Raw genomic sequence first — 19094 nt, 5'->3', positions numbered from 1 at the left:
TGATTAAGTAATTGTGAAAATTGTGTAAACGAAAGATTGTATGTGTGGCATATATGTTTATAGGTGACCGTTTAATTGGAGCTGAAGTGAGAGTTGGAAATAGTAAGTCGCTGAACGGAAGTAACATATTATGTGGCACAGTGACGCGTGATAATATTGATGAAGTTGTCATTTCCTGTGAAGATGTTGTAGGACGATACGTCAGTATTCAGATAAAGAACAGAACAGATCAATTACATTTATGTGAAGTGAAAGTACTTGGAAAAGGTAATCGTGTTTAAGAGCATGATTATTTAAAATATTTCATGTTGATAATTTAACTTATTGCCCTTCCGGCTCACCCAGCCCGATTCAACATATCACAGTCCGTTTCAACACATAGGTTACGTGGATGGATTCGTTACATGATTACTAAATCGGTAATATATTCAAACCGAGATCATTTCACATGACAAATCTTCATTAGACACAGAATAAAACAAATTTCTGTGAGCGAAGAAATTGATATAGGGATAATTTCAGCCATTACCATATTCTCGGTTTCGAGTATGCGTTAGTAATATAATTACTAGTTTGGGAATAAACTCAAACCATAGGCGTTTCTCAGCCACTATACACGAGTAAAAGCCATTTTTGTACATGGATTTTTATCACATTTGAGTTTCAGTTGGCATTTGAAACTCACAAACGTTTTCGGATTATTATTTAAACATAGTGTGTCAGTATGTTTGCATAAACCAGAGAACTAGGATGTTTATTACAAAGTAAGGAAATATCGAATTATTATTAGACTAAACTGCCATGATATATAGGTATACATTATTGATATTACATCCCGTTTTTTTATTTTTGCAGTTTTTGTTTATACACTTTCTAATGTGGCGTTAAATAAGTCTGCGTATGAAAGCAGTGTTTGGTATGGAAATACAGCTGATAAAGCCGTAGATGGTGACACCACCCCCGATCTTCATTCAGGAACGTGTTTCCACAGTGCTGAAGAGAGTGAACCATGGTGGAGAGTTGATCTTGGTGGTATTCACTACGTGTACAAAGTGTATATCTATAATAGACACGACTATGGTAGTATGTAGTAGTAATTTGTAATAATGTAATTCACTATTCAGAAAATGTGTGCTATACAAATTGACACTTATTATATATAAATTTCATAGACCCTTCGTTGTTGTATGTTTATAAGTTTATAGTGTAAATGATACACATGTAACTATATGTTTTATTACGCCCATCTAAATACGTATCCACACACATATGATCATTTTTAAGGCGTATGGCCCTATTGTGCAAAATAAGCTCATCGAATTCAACATTATTTGATACCAGTCCCGCCTGTTAAATATGCATGACTATATATATGTTATTATTAGTGACATGGATGGGGCATGAAGCGTTAGTTGGAACATCATTGCATATTAATCAATGTATCAATATTGGGTGGACGTTCGTCTGACTCATTGCGTACTCACAGTATCAATACATGTAGGGAGGGAGTTCTAATAACTATTTGATTTATAATTTATAAACTGGCAAATTAAATTCAGTCTGTATATATGTCCTATACATTCTAGTCTGTGTGAGTAGACCCAATGAAAATAACAACTGTAACATCATTATACGTTTAACTGCTGTTTTTTGTGTTTATGCGAACCTTTACTTTTTAACGTAGATTGGCGACTAGCTGGAGCTGTTGTACGTGTTGGATACTATGAAGATCCAAAACAGAATTTAAGATGTGGTGAACAAGTAGTCCCTCAAATTACGAATTGGAAGAAAATACCGAGAACATGTTCTGTTCCTATTTTGGGCAGATATGTTAGTGTGCAATTGGAAGGGGTCGATAGTGAAGTGTTGCAACTATGCGAGGTGCAAGTACTTGGCAAAGGTATGTGAAAGTGAACATTACTTGATTGTAAAATACAGGCATATGGCAAAGAAATATGGACAAATTATTTATTAGTATATTCAATCCGCATTTGACAAATATGGAGATAATGTGTACTTTGTAATCAAAGCCATTTGTTATTACTACCCATGTTAAACTAATGGGGAGGTACATTTGTCTGTTCAGTATGTAGTGTTTTATTAATGTGTTTATCTCACACTTGAATTCGAACAGTGATTCAGCATGTATTGTACTGTAATGCACGGGTCTATATTTATATCAAACATTATTTATTGATTACAGAGCTACTGATCGACCCTATTGAAAAGATAAAACAACGTGCACTGTTTGCACTTTTCGACAAAAGACAATATAGACGCCTTATATCGGATGATGGAGAAGTTTATACTGATGTTTCACTTGAAACATGCTTAAATAGATGCTACTTCCGGAAAGCGTTTGCATGCAAATCATTTGATTACAATGATGTCACGCACGTATGTACAGTATATAGCGTTGCCGCCGATAATATGAATACTGACTTGATAGTTGATGCTAATGTAAATTACTATCAACGGCTTTTACAAGGAGGTAAGTACACTCTCATAATAATATAATATTAAATACGATAGGCATGCCTCATGACAAGATTAGCATTGGGAATAAAACAATCAATGCGAATGCACAGCCCATCAATAGTAGCGATTCACAATTAATGGGGTTATTTGTGGCTATACTGAGGTATTCTGTTGTTCAGAAAATATTTGTCTTTATTGAGTGATAAATGTAATGTTTGCATCTCAAAAACAAATTGGTGTGCTCCTGTACCCCAAAATGCATGATTATGAATCAAAGTTTGAATGAAATCGACCTGTCCATCTTCGATAAAGAGTTCTGGACATGTTTAGAGACTGCGTATTGCAAAAGATAGCCTGACAAGATGGCCGACCTTTGACCGAATCTGCATATCTATTGTGTAACGGATGCAAGTCAGACGCCATAGACATAACATTAATTGTCAATGTTTATAGAGTTGCATATGCGCTTTTTGTCGGCTTGAAATGGATAGCCGAAAACCCTAGCAATCCTGTGATAACAATCTTTAATGCATAAAGTGTTTTCCCAAATGCCCATATTGCCTTAACTATTCGTGTCTTGTTTGTGCCTTATTGCAAGGAATTCCTGTGTTAAGCAGATGCGTGGTGGTAATTTTAGGCGAAATATGTGATTTTAAAACTGATTTAATATGGTTTGGATCTAGATACTCAGTGTTTGATCGGCTCTTGATGTATCAAGGAAGTGACAGCACACACAGCTGGTTTTGCTTGTTTCATAGCGGCTATATTCGTAGCCCAAATTTTCTTTTAACTTTGTCGATTATTTAGGGTTATCGAGTGCAGTTCGTCATTTTAGAATTTAGTTTATAATTGGATTAGCAACAGGAAGTGACAACAACTGTATTATGAACCGCTGTATTTAGAGAAGCTTAGCAAGAATTGTTCAAACTCTAGGACTACTATCGCCATCTCCTTTCTGTCATTGGCATGTGTCGGCATACTCGGTCTGTATTGATGATCTGCTTTAGTAAATATTCATTGTTTTTGGCTTATCCCCACTTGAGGACTCAATGGATAGAAACAAAAGACCGGTGTTTTCCTTTTGGCGGGTCATTGGTGGAAACAAAAAACGGTCACCTATCTTTAAGCTAGTCATTGTCCTCGCTGTTACGTAACATCGACCTAAGTTACATTGAGAAGATTTCGCCAGAGTTGAGCAATACCGTATACCAGTGCCACATATCCTGAGATTCGTTTGTGCTTATTTCTACATCAAGAAGATTTATTCACTTCTCCAAGCACTCTTGTAGCAGCAACATTTGACCCATCTATGCGCCATGTTCGTCACAATTATTCTAACTGATGACTGTAGTAATACAGTATATGCACTGAACAAAAGATTACCTCATCCTCTATTGTTCACAATCCCAAGCTGTGCGCTATTTAACATGAAAATCGAGAGGAACAAAAGATCTATAGAAATCAACAACTTTTTCTGTTTATTTGAATAAATTTGCATGTAATTAAAGACCCAGCATTGGAAGGGGAAGGAAATCGCTAGTTGACCAAATTCTAATGTTCATTTCTGACGATGGATTAAACGATTTTATACAAACTGGCCAGTTCGTCAAATGTAATCAAAACTTACAATACTATCTGTGAGGATAGTATTTTGTGTGCAAACTTTAAGCTGAATCATATGATGTATTAGTCATGAATAGATACAAAATGGGAGCGCCAGTCGTTAAATTAAAAAAAAACTAATTGACGTACTCCTGTTACCCAATATGCATGATCATGATACAAAGCGTTAATGAAAATAGGAATTATTAGATAAAAATGGCCACCAGTCGGCCATATTTGAGCAAATTGTCATATACACTGACGTGCATATGTAAGTCCTTATATATTATCTTTACATTAAGCTTGGTCACAGCATGTATGAGAAATGGAGCCGGACGCAAGGATACACAGACGCACGAACACATGGTCGGCACCAAATTAATAGTCTCCTATTTCGGACTTCGAAAACAAACAAAAATACTTACACATATGTTTCTAGTTTTCATTTCATCAGATAACACCTATAATTGTCCATCTGGTATGTGGCAATGTAAATCCGGCGAATGTCTCCATCCATACAGAGTATGTGATATCATCAAAGACTGTCTAGACGCATCTGATGAAGATGATTGCATTTCAACAGAGAACAGTGAGCAAATGATTTTTCCAAAAAGATATAACATATCTTATCTTATCTTATCTGATCTGATCTGATCTGATCTGATCTGATCTGATCTGATCTGATCTGATCTGATCTGATCTGATCTGATCTGATCTGATCTCATCTTACAATTGAAGACCTCCTTTTCGAAAAATGTTTGACTAACTATTATTATTTATCGTTCAACTGTAATATCTCCAAACACCTATTTCTATTAGAACATTATTGAATTGTCACTTACAGAAACAGAAGAACTCGGACATAAACGTCTCTCATTGTGGTTGGATATTTTCAAAGATATCACGCTGGATCAATCAGTGTATCATCGCTTCCTCGAAAATATATATCAAGACAGCCGTTTTCATCGTGTCAAAGGTGAAAATCCGCCTGACTGGACCCGATTCAAGACTTTTAGCAACATACCAGATCATAGTGACCTGAGACATGTACTTAAACCGACAGGAGAAGAAGTTTCCAGATATGGGCATCAAAAAAACAACTTTATTTTGCAATGCACTTTTGCATCAGAGCAATGCGGGCCGAGGTATGTTTATTCTTTGTCATCTTTTACTTATGTAGTCCCGAATGTTTAACATTAAAACATGTAACATGACGTGTGGTATAATATCATATTTAAATTGCTAATAACCAATTGACGTTATTTCAAAATGAATGAGATGATACTGAACAGACCTGAATTGAACTAAGAGTATTTATACTTTCAGTGACTTCACACAGTTCCAGGATGACTTTTATGGAAACTGTTTTCAGTTTAATATTGGAAGTGATGAACAGATAAAGTGGGTTATGGGAACAGGGCCACAATATGGTACGTAATGAACAAATTAAATTGTCAAGGCGGAAAGGATCACAATACCATACAAACTTAAGCTGGTGATTGGAACGTTATTACAATGTAATAATGCGCAAATGAAATTTGTCAATTTTAAAACAGATGTAATTAACCGATGAAACGCTCAGTTGCTAAAAAGTAAAATACATTTGCCATTGGCATGACAGTTTCATAATCACTGTCCGGTTCATTTCTCAAATCAATTTCTGACTTCAAATCCAAACCTCAAGTCTGGTTCATTATCTAAAACATGCACAAATCCTGTCAAATCGAAACACCGAGTCAAATACTAACATTGGGACTGGCTTCTAAATTCAAAATATGTTTTCCATCCCGAAATGCAGTTTCCAGTTTCTTGAATGCAAATCATGAGTCAAGTCTATAAATTCGGTCCACGCTTTTAGTCTCTGAATGGAAACCATTGGTCCAGTATGTATATTACAACCATGTTTATAGTCTCTTAATGCAAACCTTGAGTCTGTCAATTCGACCCATGGTTATAGTCTCTGTATGCAAACCATCTTTATAGTATGTCAATTCAAACCTTATTTTCTAGTCTGTGAATGCAAACCATGAGTCCAATATATAAATTCAAACCTTCTTTTCTGGTCTCTGAATGCAAACAATGAGTTCAATATATAAATTCGAACCTTGTTTTCTAGTCCCTGAATGCAAACCATGAGTTCAATATATAAATTCAAACCCTGTTTTCTGGTCTCTGAATGCAAATCATGAGTTCAATCTATAAATTCAAACCAAGTTAGTTTTCTAGACTCTGAATGTAAACCATAGGTCCAGTTTATAAACTCAAATGATGCGTCAAGTCTATAAATTCAAACCATATTTACTAGGCTATGAATACAACCGGTGAGTACAGTCCTAAACCCCAAACAATGAGTACTGTCATTGAACCCATACCAGACGTCCATTCCCTAAATTCAAACCATAATTGCATTGATTTTTAAAATATTTTTGTTGTTCATTTCAGGTTTACAATTAACGCTTTTTACTGAACAAGAAGAGTATCTCAGTATATACGGACAAGATTCAGGTGCTAGGGTTTCAATCCTCCCACGTGACATTTTGTCTTTCCCAGTTGATGAAGGTATTACTGTAAAACCTGGAACGATCACTTCCATAGCAATAAAAGAGGTATTGTGTTATAGTTTACGAGTAATGCGATTTTTTCTCTTTCTATTTGTCTACTCTAAATTTTAATGTTATATTTATTTCTGAGTGCTCTGAGAGAGCTTGTAATTCAACAAAATATTTTTGCAAAGCGCATTTACTAAATCATCTCTCCGTCCACTGACATACCGTTGCCGAGAATAGATTTCACCTGTCAGTAACTCAGACACTACAACTACTAACTAGCTAGTGCCTGTTTTATTGACCTTCGAAAAACGTTTCATAGTGTTTGGCATGGTGGTTTGCGTCTGACATTACTCAAGTACGATATTACATTGTACTTCATACTGCTTCACCTAATTGATAACATTGTCAAATAAAATATAAAGTTTTCTGTAAAGAAGTTTAACATAGCAATTGTAATTCTAATGTGGAGTTAAACAGGCAGACTTCTTTCAACCCGTTTCTAGATGACTTACCTATCAGCTTTAGCTCTAAAAAATGTGACCTTCAAGTACTAGATAACTCATCTGTCAGTCTATGGTCATGACACTGTGATACTTTGCAGGACAAAGCAATGTCTATAGAAATGTATTGACAAGAATTTGAGGCTTACTCTCAATACAAAGAACCAAATGTCATTGTTTTCAATAAATCGATTGGATGCTTGTATAACTCATTCTTAATTGAGGGTAGCGAAATTAAAACAGTGAAAGCACGAAATAATCATGGTTTAACTATTAGCGCTAATTGTGAGTTTAAGGAAGGGCTAAACAAATTGTGGTAATTCCAAACCTGAGTATCACTTCATCTTCATATATTTATATGATGAGTTTTCGACTACATTTCAATTAAGTATCTTAATGTTGGATTCTGCCATTACGTTCTCTATATATAGGAGTATCTCAGTCAATCATGGGGCTATCAGAGGCTCCATTGGCGCATCCCGCTAAATAACAGAATTTATGACATGTTTAACGAGAGCTGTATTGAGAATGAATTATTACTTGTTGTTGCCAAAAATAGGTTTATGTCAGTAAAAGTATGGGATGTTTGATTTTCTTGTTTTTTAGCTCCCATAAAACGACTGTGACTCTGTGACTCAAATTTATTCCACTGATAACTCAAGATCTACAATTTCAATTTAAATGAAATTTGGCACATACCTAATATATGATAAGTAGATGTGCTGATTATATTTTGGTGCCCTTCCATGCATATTAATTAGCTAATTGTTGCATTAAATAATTTATAACTTAGTGGTTTTTGAATTGAACAAATAGTTGACTTGGGTGAATAGCCTAATTTGAATATAGCGATAACACATTCTGCCGCCAAATATACTGGTAGCATTTCATTGGAAGGTTTGAAAATTTGCAAGTTTTAATATATAATCATTTTATATGTTACGATGGAAGTTATTTACACAGCGACTAAAAACATCAAATGTATGTTCCATGTGTGTCTTTGTTTTGAAAGGATGAATAAGTGATTAGCGTAAGACAGTTTGTTTTAGGTGACTGAACAGAACAATACGTGTGAAATGATCGATGCTTAACAAGTGTCCTGATACCGGTATTCACCGCCAAGTTTGTGGACCCTTCGGCCTACTTTCAAGCGCGAATATAGAAAACCGTTGACTTTTTCAGTTCCAGACATTGCGATATATATATATATATAATAATAATAATAATAATAATAATAATAACAGTGATCACTACTATTTTGTTCACAAATTATTCACGATCATTTAACTGACTGTACTGACCTTCACCGCTATTGCGACGCCACGAGCAGTAAAACAGAAGGCTACACTCCATGGATTAAAACACCCGACAGCAACGACAAGGAAGTTTGTCAGTTTTATTCAAGATATGAATTTGCTGTTTTATGCATTGGAGCTACACAACGTGACAGAAAACCTTACGATGTGATCTTATTTGTAAACAATCTATTTGCACACGACTCCAAGTGTCTTCTCCCCGAGAAGCATTTCCAAAATCTCTGGAAAAATTAACTTGAAATAAATAAATTTTACGTTTGTCCGTAAAAAAATGTAGAGAGTACCGATAGCTCTATACAAGCAGCTGTTTTTACGGTGATAGTGTCCTCACATGTTTATTATTTTTTGTTCTTTTTAAAGCGATCTTTCAGATTTTGTCTCTATTACAGTAAACTTTCACAGTGCCCTTTGTTTACAAGTATAGTGTTCTCACATGTTTTTTTTAAATACCCACATCAAAATCTATTGTTTCCATATATGTCATAGTTTCTCATACATCTTGATCAATTTTATTGATATTTGGTAAAAGTATGGATCGACCTACACGCAATTACATTCACTTATTATGCAAAGCCTATACCTTTATAATACTCGCTCTGATCGCACGGAGCTATTTACAGTTTAACTTTGACTGTTCATTAGTTGGAACTATTTCTCTTCTGGGGATGAATTAAGTGTTAATAAAGATTGATTTGTATGCGCATGCCGAGACAGCGTACATTAGCTGTTTTAGACATAGATGAAACCATATGAGATTTTTTTCTTCTGCACTATGTTTCCGGTCACAAACCAAAGAATTAATTGCTCATTTGTGCCTGCACAAATAACCCCTGATCCATGATCAATGACTTGTAAACGTCGATAGCATGTCTGTCCTAGATAATTGCGTCGCAAAATTCGATGTTCATTCCTCAGCTGATTCGACCAGCTTCACAGGATGTAATGAACGCTACTCCAAGCGGAAGTTGAATAACGAAATCACAAACACAGACAACGACGTCAAATGTGACTTTCCATGAGCCGCGATCGGGTTTTGCCTTACTGGGGAATTTCGTCAGAGGACCTAGCCTATATGGAGCTCGTTTTATCGACAATTCGGCGGGATATATTGACAGGTAAGAACATTGATCTAGCCTGCCTACTTATCCCTGGATTTAATCATAGTGCGACTCAACGCCACGTTGTCACTTCGAATGCCCTTCCGGGTAACAAACTCTCGTGTTCTCTGTCTATTTTTGAATTTATTTACAAAAACGTGATGCGTGATGCCTATACTTTACGCCGACAATAGCTAGATGGCACGAACGTGACATTGTGGAAATGAGTTCCCGTTTTGGTGGTGCAACCTTCTATCAGTATTGTCGTGAATTCTGGGCGAGAGCTGCAGCACTATTGTTAAAGCGTAATATGAATTTACTGCTCTATTTTATTGTTCTACTTGTGGGAGTGTTGGTTATTCTGTAAGAAGATGATGCTATCACCGTGATTAATAAAGCTGGTGCTTGAGCCATGTTATGCAAAACAGATATGGTGGATGCATTCAAGCTCATCTAGATTTATCCCTCCTTATGGCATTTATATGAAGTTTATTGGAAGGAGATATACTACTTTTTGTGCGTTTGGCTTACGGGTGCCAAGAATTTTGATCACCTGATCGTGGAAAACAACTATGACAACGTCCATCTGCTTGATGACTTCCTCGCTGTTGACTTACCAACTGCCGATTCAGAAATAACCATGGCACGTCTAGGCATACCACTAGCACCCCACAAAACAGTAGGCCCTAGCTGCACGATCAAATATGTGTTTTAATTCGAATCGAATCGAATTGGACATGCAAGCCCGCTTTCTCATGAACACATTTACCCATGCTCGATAAATGTTACTTACATTTATTATTACGAGTCTGAGTCTACTTGTCACTCACGGCCTTGTCATTCTAGCAGCCACTAATTTCAGGCTGAACATATTCGTTGGCCCATTAACATTATTGATGATTATCTATCACGTTTGCAGGTTCGTCGTTTCCAAAAAGCAGTCCTTTTGTTGCCTTAGCACCTGCATATATTTGCATCTTGCTCCACTGGTGTTCGCACCTTTGTCACCTGTATCATTGACCACACATGGCTGTCCCACAGGCCCCTGTGTTTCACAGATTAATGCCTTCTCACCATCATTCCTCTGCCGCCTTTGCTTGCTACGTTTCCCTATGTCCCTCATTTCATGTCCCCTGGGCTGCAAGAAGTTCACAGTTAAGTTATCTTATTTTTGAGCAGATGATGCAGACCGAGAACGTCTGTTCCTCCTGGACCACTCCCTGTTCTGTTCAAGTTTGAGTCACCCCTACTAACCGTTCATTTCTCTTTCAGGTGTTTTGCTTTTGAGTGTTTTATTTTCATGCAGGGTGGGGTGGGGCTCCACTAGTTGCCCGTTATCGTTCGGGCATTGGATTTCATCCTGAAATCCATTTCTAGGTTGGCGGCCTCATGCAAGCTTCCCCCCTTATTTTGATCTCGAAATCCATTGCTCAGGGGGATGAGGCTGTCTTGGTAGGCAAACGTTAGCCCCCTGCCCAATTTTGTATTTTATTGATTCTGTAAATTTATTTGGCGTGCAGTATTTATCTGCGTCCGTAAGCTCGTGCTGATGTTTGGTATTTAACTTGCCTTTTATCAATTATTTTGTCTTGGTCATTGGCCTGAATTCTGCGTGGAGTGATTTTTACAAATGCAGTGGGTAACGTTTAAACATACTATAAAAGACACGTGTTTAGAAGCAATAGTAATGATATTTTCATACGGTACGACTTAAATCACAGTTCAAATGCAGCTGCGTGGCGCTGTGAACATATGGCAGTACAGTGACTGGTGAAGCAATGGAGCTTTACCGTCTGTAAGCAAATCTGCCAAAAATATTATAACAATTTGAAGCAATAAATTATCAAATATTTGTAAATATTTTCTACTGTATTTTTCGGAATACTGTATGTATGACTTCACAGAAGAAACATCTTAAACTAGAAAATAAATAAAAAATGTCATGTGGTACTAGCACATGTATCGATGAATTATACCATGTGGAACTTTTTAACACTAATTCACTTGTTAGTGATGCACATTGTTATATTAAATACTAACAGTGTTTCTTTTACATCAAGTAAATACAAATGTAATAGTTACTGATTACAATGTCATTGAATTTTTTGTCACCTCTAGAACACTATTCCCAATAATACCAACTTACCAAATCATTCGGAATGTTAAAGTGACTTTGTTTTCTCATTAATGGTTGCATTATGGCAATAACCGTCTAAATTGACACATAAATTATGTTTTGGGACGGGTTATGTTGCTTTAACTTACACCAAATAGTTAGCATTGATTATTGCATTGCATACCCGCAACATATATTTGACATATTTGAATATAATTGATGCACGTCTTTGGTATGCTACACACTTTTCAGAAAAACACAGCTCGTAAGGCATGGCCATATGGCAATTGTACACATGGACACACCGAACAAATTGTGCATGACAAGCAACGTAACACTTCATACTCAGTGCTGGTAAGTATGTATTCATAATTCCATTGTGTTCAATTATAGAAATTAGTAATAGCTGAGAAAGTATGGCCTCATCCTGATGCTTGTTGTAAAGTATTATTTTGGTACAAAAATATCGCAACTCATCGATTTTTACTTTTGACTGATTAGTGGCAATATTAGACACAAGTTTTGAACATGCCATCAATCGTTTCATGGGCATGCGTACATGTATTTTACATATATACTGCCCACGAATGCATGTCGATTTGTTTCGTTATTATTGAGTCGTCGACTGCACCCCTGTTAATTTCATTTGCAAATAATGTGTTTAGTGTTGTACGCATTTCATTTCAAAGTTCTCAGGCGAGACATAATAATATATACATGTTGATTTCTTCAGCTTTTTAACAATTTTTGGCTGGCAGCCGCTTTTGCTTGTTTAACTGCATTTGAAGATGCCAGCAATCGTTTCTTCTGCATACATTTAAACATTAAATCCTACAATTTACATGCCCCATGATGCATTTCTTATGCATGTTATTTTGTTTCTCGATGTTTTTTAAAAATTACCAACTGGTGGCCATTTTGTTTACTAATAAACCGTTTTTCAAGCATGTCCAGGCCGATTGCATTCAAACTTGGTATGACCATATAAATAGAGCAAATAGTGGCCTTGTTTTTATTTGCATGTGTTCTTAATCATTTATCAGATATAGCTTCACATATAGTGTTAATTTGTACTACGATATTTTGCTTAATGTGTCAACGCATGTACCACATTATGATCATCTGTCTTGTTCTGACCACGTAATTGAACCTCGTATGTTATATATCCATGCTAACACAGTCTAGAAATGTGTTTTACTAAAGTTTTGTATGACAGTATGTTATTTACCATATTATGTTTTATTCAGGATTTTATTGCGCGTGATAGGTCACGTTGTAATACTACTAATATTTTGAACTTTTGTTACTAGTCATGTGAGAAGGCATGCTCAGAAAATGCATTGATACGCTACTGTGGTTGTGCTGAGTACATATTCACTGAAGCACCACGCTGTCAACTTCTTAATAAAACGCAAGGTATGTTAGGTTGAGTGTTGACGCGCACATTCGGCTGGTTCCCTCCTCAAGTGTTATGGCATACCAAGTCCCAAGAGACTAGTAACGAATCCTGCATTTTTATTGGTCCATCACTTTGTTGTTGCTTGTTCTATTTCCTTTGGTTACTTGACGTCAGCGCTTACGCTCGTGGCCGTTTAGGGTTTCTTTTTACTTTCGTAAGTTAGGCGTATAAAAACTGTTTCTTTTGTTATAAATTTACACAGAAACATGTAAATACGTAAGTCTACGCAGGCGGAATGTATGAGCATGGCTTTATTGTCGTATTACAGACACATTTACTCAGAAAGGAACTTGGAATGTTTTCAAATTACGTCACTCAGACACGTGGAACAATATGGCGATTACTAGTTACGTTCGTCTTACTCGCAAGGAACGCCGGGAACCAGTGACCGTGGACATACGGCGACGAGCCGAATCTGTGACGTAGCAAACGATTACATATGTAGTCAAGTAGTCATGGTCAATATGGTCTACTCAATTACGATTGGCCGGGAGACAATTATATATCTAGTAGCAGACAACAATCTATTCTTGATTCTCATTGCAGGCAAAATGTTGTTATAAACAGACGAACAATATTTCGGGCAGTCTTCAATAATATTTGTTTATACATAATTTACTGAAAAATAACAAAAACAATAAATACTGATATGATGTACAATGCGGACATAACCAACAAACCGCAAAAGTTACATTCGATATCAGGTAGTTCGCCTAACAATAATGTACAATAGGAATCATATTGATATAATACGTAGAAAGTCGCACTATAAAATGACATGGATTCAAAAGCTTATTTATTTGAGAAATGTTATATAATATTATATATCATGTTGCAATTATTCAACAGAGTTATGTCGACAGTTGACCAAATATTTGAATAATATCGGTAAAATTAAATGCAGCTGTCCTTCACCATGCAAGTAAGTATTACATTTCACCAACAGATAACATTAACTTGTAGTCATTAACACAAATTGTTAATTAAACATCTAGATATAATGTAAGTGGAGTTTTGAAAAAGTTAACGTGGTTTCCAAAATATGGACGTGGCCATTGTTGTAACTCATAACATATCATCTCGGCATTTTAAGAAACAAACGTCGAGAAACACACTTACTTATATGAAATGCGTAACATTTGACCTCATTTTCACTGTATAATGGTATAAAAAATACACATATCCTTATAATATATTATCGTAAATCGAACAGTGACATCCTTTGTACCATATAATAGTTTACAGGTATAAGGTTTAATTTGAATTGCAAAATAATTTATTAGCACCACCCCCCCATTAAACACACAAAAATACACTTTTCTGAAATGAAACATAGGTGTTTTACGGTGACATAAATGTGTAATTAAAGTGTTTATTGATAGAACATTTAAGGACTAATGCATACACATTTATACAAAATTGAGTGAAAAGTCTCTGGACTCGCGAGGAAACATTATGGTATATATGCCAACTAGACAATCATGTGACGTAATGATGCGATGCGATGTCACGCGCCAACCTATATGGTCTTGCCAAGTACAACTAAAAATATAGACACGTGGTGAATTAAGTACCTCGTTGCCTAACGGATTTTATTAATCTGCATTTGGTGAACATTAGTTGTAGTTCCAATCACATCTGAGCATTCTCACATGTTATTGTTCTCGACAAATGTTAAATTTGAACCACTTCAAAAAGCAAAATCACCAACGATGTTTCAACCCAAAACACCAAACTATTAATGTTTTCAAAGTGTTAATGTATAATACACATTTGTGTTCATGAGAGTAACACACTAAAACACTTTTCTTCCAAATTGTTAAATTGTTTTATTATGGAGCACTTTCTAAAAAGGAAAAACACTCGACTATGCATGTTTTATAAGTGTTTATGTATAAGACATGTACACAATTTCATCAGTGTAACTAAAACACTTTTCTTACAAATTGTTTTATTTTGAAGCACTTTCTAAAACAAACACACATGTAATGTTTCAAGGTAAAAGACTCGACTATGCATTTTTCATAAGTATTTTTGTACACGACATGTACACAATTTCATCAATGTAACTAAGGCACTTTTCTTACAAATTGTTTTATTTTGAAGCACTTCCTAAAACAAACACACATGTAATGTTTCAAGATAAATCACCCGACTATGCATATTTCATATGTGTTTACATATATGACATGTACAAAATATAATAAGAGTAACTAAAGCACTTTTCTTTGAAACTGTTTTTTTTGAGGCACTTCAGAAAACAAACAAACATGCAATGTTTCAACCTAAAACACTCGATTAAATACAGGACACTTTTGTATGCCGTCTACGTTATGCATCTATAATAGACACACTACTTATTATCGACTGTATGCAGCATATTTATTGGAAATAAATACTCACACACGTCAAATTTGACAGCAAGTCATACTGTGCATGTAGCGATAAATTCACCGATTTTTGTTAGTGTGCATACCATGTACCTTTCCACAAGTTTAATAATCGATGGAATTAAACATGCACGGTGTTGTTATCAATGTTCGAGTTAGTAAACTGGACGACGGTGCGCTAGACAAGCAATTATTCCCTGTAATCTAATCATTAGATTCAATTTCTTAACAGCTCTTATTCTATTGGCGGAGCCTCGGTGTTGAATTCCATTATGGTGATTACCACGCACATGTGCAAATTGTCGCCTAATTTAAACGAGCTCCTAATAATACATAACCAATGAATTGTTATTCAGAAATTTAATTAATACAATAAATACAACATGAAAACTAATATTGAACAATAAATAAGTTTGCTACTTCTTTGCAAATATTTTGAGATACCATTCCTAAACGACGGCTGACATTAATGTGTCACGCAACGTGTTCTAACACGCAACGTGTTCAAGTAACTGGTAACTTGTGTCGTGCGCACGCTCATTCATGATTAAATTATACTAACGGGAGTGTGTGGACAGGTGGCATATTCGTTGAAGAAGCAATAACAACTTGAACCGAATGACGTCTTTTTTGAATTTCTGAAGAAAGAAGGGAACTGGAAGCTATTCTAAACAAATCTGAAGGTACGATGATATTGTTACTCCGTTACGAATCGTGTGGAAATTGTAATTGATAAAGCCAGCGTCGGCAGTTGTGTACTACATTGATATTTGCAGCGGCCTCCATTCATTTCTTCATGTGCGGGATAACTGATTAAATCAAGTTCATGAATTTACAGGACCAGAGAATTCCATACCCCATTACGTCCATGCCAACGACCCCCAAATCAAGATCTGAATTACCAAATAAAATCATAGAAATGTTGCAGAATTGAACAGGAAATTCCAGTTCAATTTGTTTGTGGTCATATTCCCGTCTTCTCATTACATGCGCATTAGTTTATAACAACAATAATATTTTCATCTTATATCGCATTGTTTGAAACAATAATGATAATTATTTGAATATTACTCACTGCATTTTGATAATATTATACTTTTCAGAATTTAAGATAGCGATTGTAGCGAACAAGATGAAACTGCTAATGTTGCGAATTAATTTTGTCCTGTTAATATGGGTTACTACTGAAAGGGTTCAAAGATGTTATTGTTCGTTTCAGTTAATTACTCATCTGTTTTGAAATTTCAATTTTCGCAAATATTGGGTATTATATCTACGAGAGGTTTGAATTTCAGTACTAGTAAACACACTTACTCACGCGATTGATAATATCTTTTACAAGAAATATACATGTTTGTTTTTCTTAAATGATACACTCGAACTTACCTTATTAATGTTTATATTTATGAATACATTCTTACTTGATTATTTGATTTGTTTATCGTTTGTTATGATTACTGTACAATAGTGCCTCATCATGAAGCAAATCACTTGATACATTTTGTTTTCAAAAATGATAATGTTAAAGTTTTTTTACCATGTTATCAATGTAAATACATTTTGTGTCTCTGTTACGAGCACTTGTCAATATTGTTTTTACTGTTCAAAATGCTGCGATGATAAACACTTTTTCAATACACATTTCAGGTAGAAACTCTTTTCAATGTGTGACCAGTGAAATCACTTTATTAAAACATGTCTTCGGTTGAGACATTTTTTACGTGTCTAGTAGAAACACTTTAAAAAGTGTTATGATAATAAACACGTTTTATACATGTTCCTGGTGGAAACACTTTAGAAATGTGTGACCAGTGAAAACACTTTTAAAAGTGTTGTGATAATAAGCACTTTATATACATGTTTCTGGTGGAAACACTTTTAAAAACGTGTTTCTAATGTGTTATGAGCAAAAACATTCCTGAAATGTTCCACCAAAAGTGTTTTCATAATATACACTTCTCGCAATTATGCAGCTTATAAACACTTTAAGTGTTTTTAAAGTGGGGACAAGCTTATAAACACTTCAAATGTTTTATCACAAAACAGTACAAATGTTTTATTTTAAAACAGTAGTGTTGTAAAATAACTCATTTGCGATTTTAAGAAAAACACTTAATGTGTTTAAAAAGGGATTTTAAAGAGGGGACAAAAATGTGTCATATTTTGAAACACACAGATTTACAGTGCATTTATTAACAAATATGCATCAGTTCTATAACATTATTTTGCTTATATGTATGTAAACATTTATTTTACAGGGAAACCAATTATGACATAACTTCATCCCAGTCGCAGTGGCCATCAGATGTGTATCTAGTATGTAGTAACAATACAGTAATATAATAATAGAGTAATTACTATGAAATTACGTAATGAAGAAAACACATTTCAAGTACTTCATTAGACAACAACACGTATTTATGTTATTCGATATAGTACTTAGAGATATATATCATGCCTACTTACTTACTTACTTACTTAAATGATCATTATGAATTTTGAGTATAAAAAATAGAAATGGTCGGTCAAAAGTGGATGTAGTCGGGTAAAACAGGGACAATTAGACAGTGGACATGGTGTCTATAGTCGAAGTATAGCAGCTCCGCATTTGATGAATAGCCTTAATATGGCATTGAAAACATAAACACTGTAATTATTGATATTAGGGATGAACAAATACATTTTAATTTTTTTTCAGGACAAGCTACTAAAAACTTTAAAATGGAAACATTCGAAGTTAAAGAACGTGAATGATATGCAATCAGCGAGGTAACGGACAAATATTTTATGACTATTATATTCATTTTTGTTTTGTATGTTAACAAATCACGTGCTGATATATTAAGTTGACAAATAAAAACACAATAGACCATGTATTTATGTGTACTTACTATATATATTATATATAACCTGTTAGAGCTAACTTTTCATCGTTTTTCTGTAATATTCTTTAGATCTAACCTGGTGCGACTGGAAATATACTTTGAGACTTTAAACTACGAGTCAGTTTCTGAACAGGCTGCGTATAAGGTATTTTTATTTTAACAAACTATTCTGCTGGACAATACATTTTGACACAAAAAAATTAAACCAGAACTATATATCATAGTGTATATTTAACCTCACTCCTGTTATTATTGTAGTGGGAAGACCTTCTCAGCGACATTGGTGGAACATTGGGACTTTATGTTGGAATATCAATTATATCCGTCTTCGAATTTGTGAATTTTATTCTTCTGCTTTGTCGGCAATGTCCCAAGAGGAATAGGAACAAGGTCGACCAATGGGTTCGAAGACGAAAGTCACGTGTTGGAGAACAACCAGTAATAATATAATTAAAGTGATAGCTTGATATCACTTCTTCGACATGTACATTAAGGGCCAATAGTAACTTTATTTTTGTAATAGTTTCTTTGTTTTTACTAGCATACTGTTCGATAGTAGATCTAAACTTGACACTGATGTACATTTTACTGACTGCATCCCAAAATCCATCTTATAGTAATAATATTACGTCGCTTTGACTAAACATGATTGACCTTCTCCAATGAGAAATTTTGTATACATTTGTGAGTGTAGTTGCCAGC

The 19094-nt window shown here is 34.9% G+C and overlaps 1 protein-coding gene across 1 annotated transcript in view; it reads left to right on the top strand.

The window, feature by feature from the left end:
- The window catches only part of LOC144349700 (uncharacterized), a 35547-nt gene extending 16705 nt beyond the window's left edge, over positions 1-18842 (top strand). Inside the window, exons 9-23 of the mRNA XM_085502937.1 lie at positions 64-267; positions 856-1083; positions 1685-1900; positions 2204-2491; positions 4535-4669; positions 4925-5225; positions 5407-5510; positions 6523-6686; positions 11911-12012; positions 12969-13074; positions 13967-14039; positions 17766-17823; positions 18206-18276; positions 18462-18537; positions 18651-18842. Coding sequence (XP_085359063.1) covers positions 64-267; positions 856-1083; positions 1685-1900; positions 2204-2491; positions 4535-4669; positions 4925-5225; positions 5407-5510; positions 6523-6686; positions 11911-12012; positions 12969-13074; positions 13967-14039; positions 17766-17823; positions 18206-18276; positions 18462-18537; positions 18651-18842 — 2318 coding nt within the window. The remainder of the gene's footprint in view (positions 1-63; positions 268-855; positions 1084-1684; positions 1901-2203; positions 2492-4534; positions 4670-4924; positions 5226-5406; positions 5511-6522; positions 6687-11910; positions 12013-12968; positions 13075-13966; positions 14040-17765; positions 17824-18205; positions 18277-18461; positions 18538-18650) is intronic.
- The last annotated feature ends 252 nt before the right edge of the window (positions 18843-19094 follow it).

Source organism: Saccoglossus kowalevskii, chromosome 1, assembly GCF_978046115.1.
Source record: "Saccoglossus kowalevskii chromosome 1, keSacKowa6.1, whole genome shotgun sequence".
Lineage (NCBI taxonomy): Eukaryota > Metazoa > Hemichordata > Enteropneusta > Harrimaniidae > Saccoglossus > Saccoglossus kowalevskii.
Note: the sequence above shows the minus strand (reverse complement) of the source record. Positions and strands in the feature narration are given on the sequence as shown.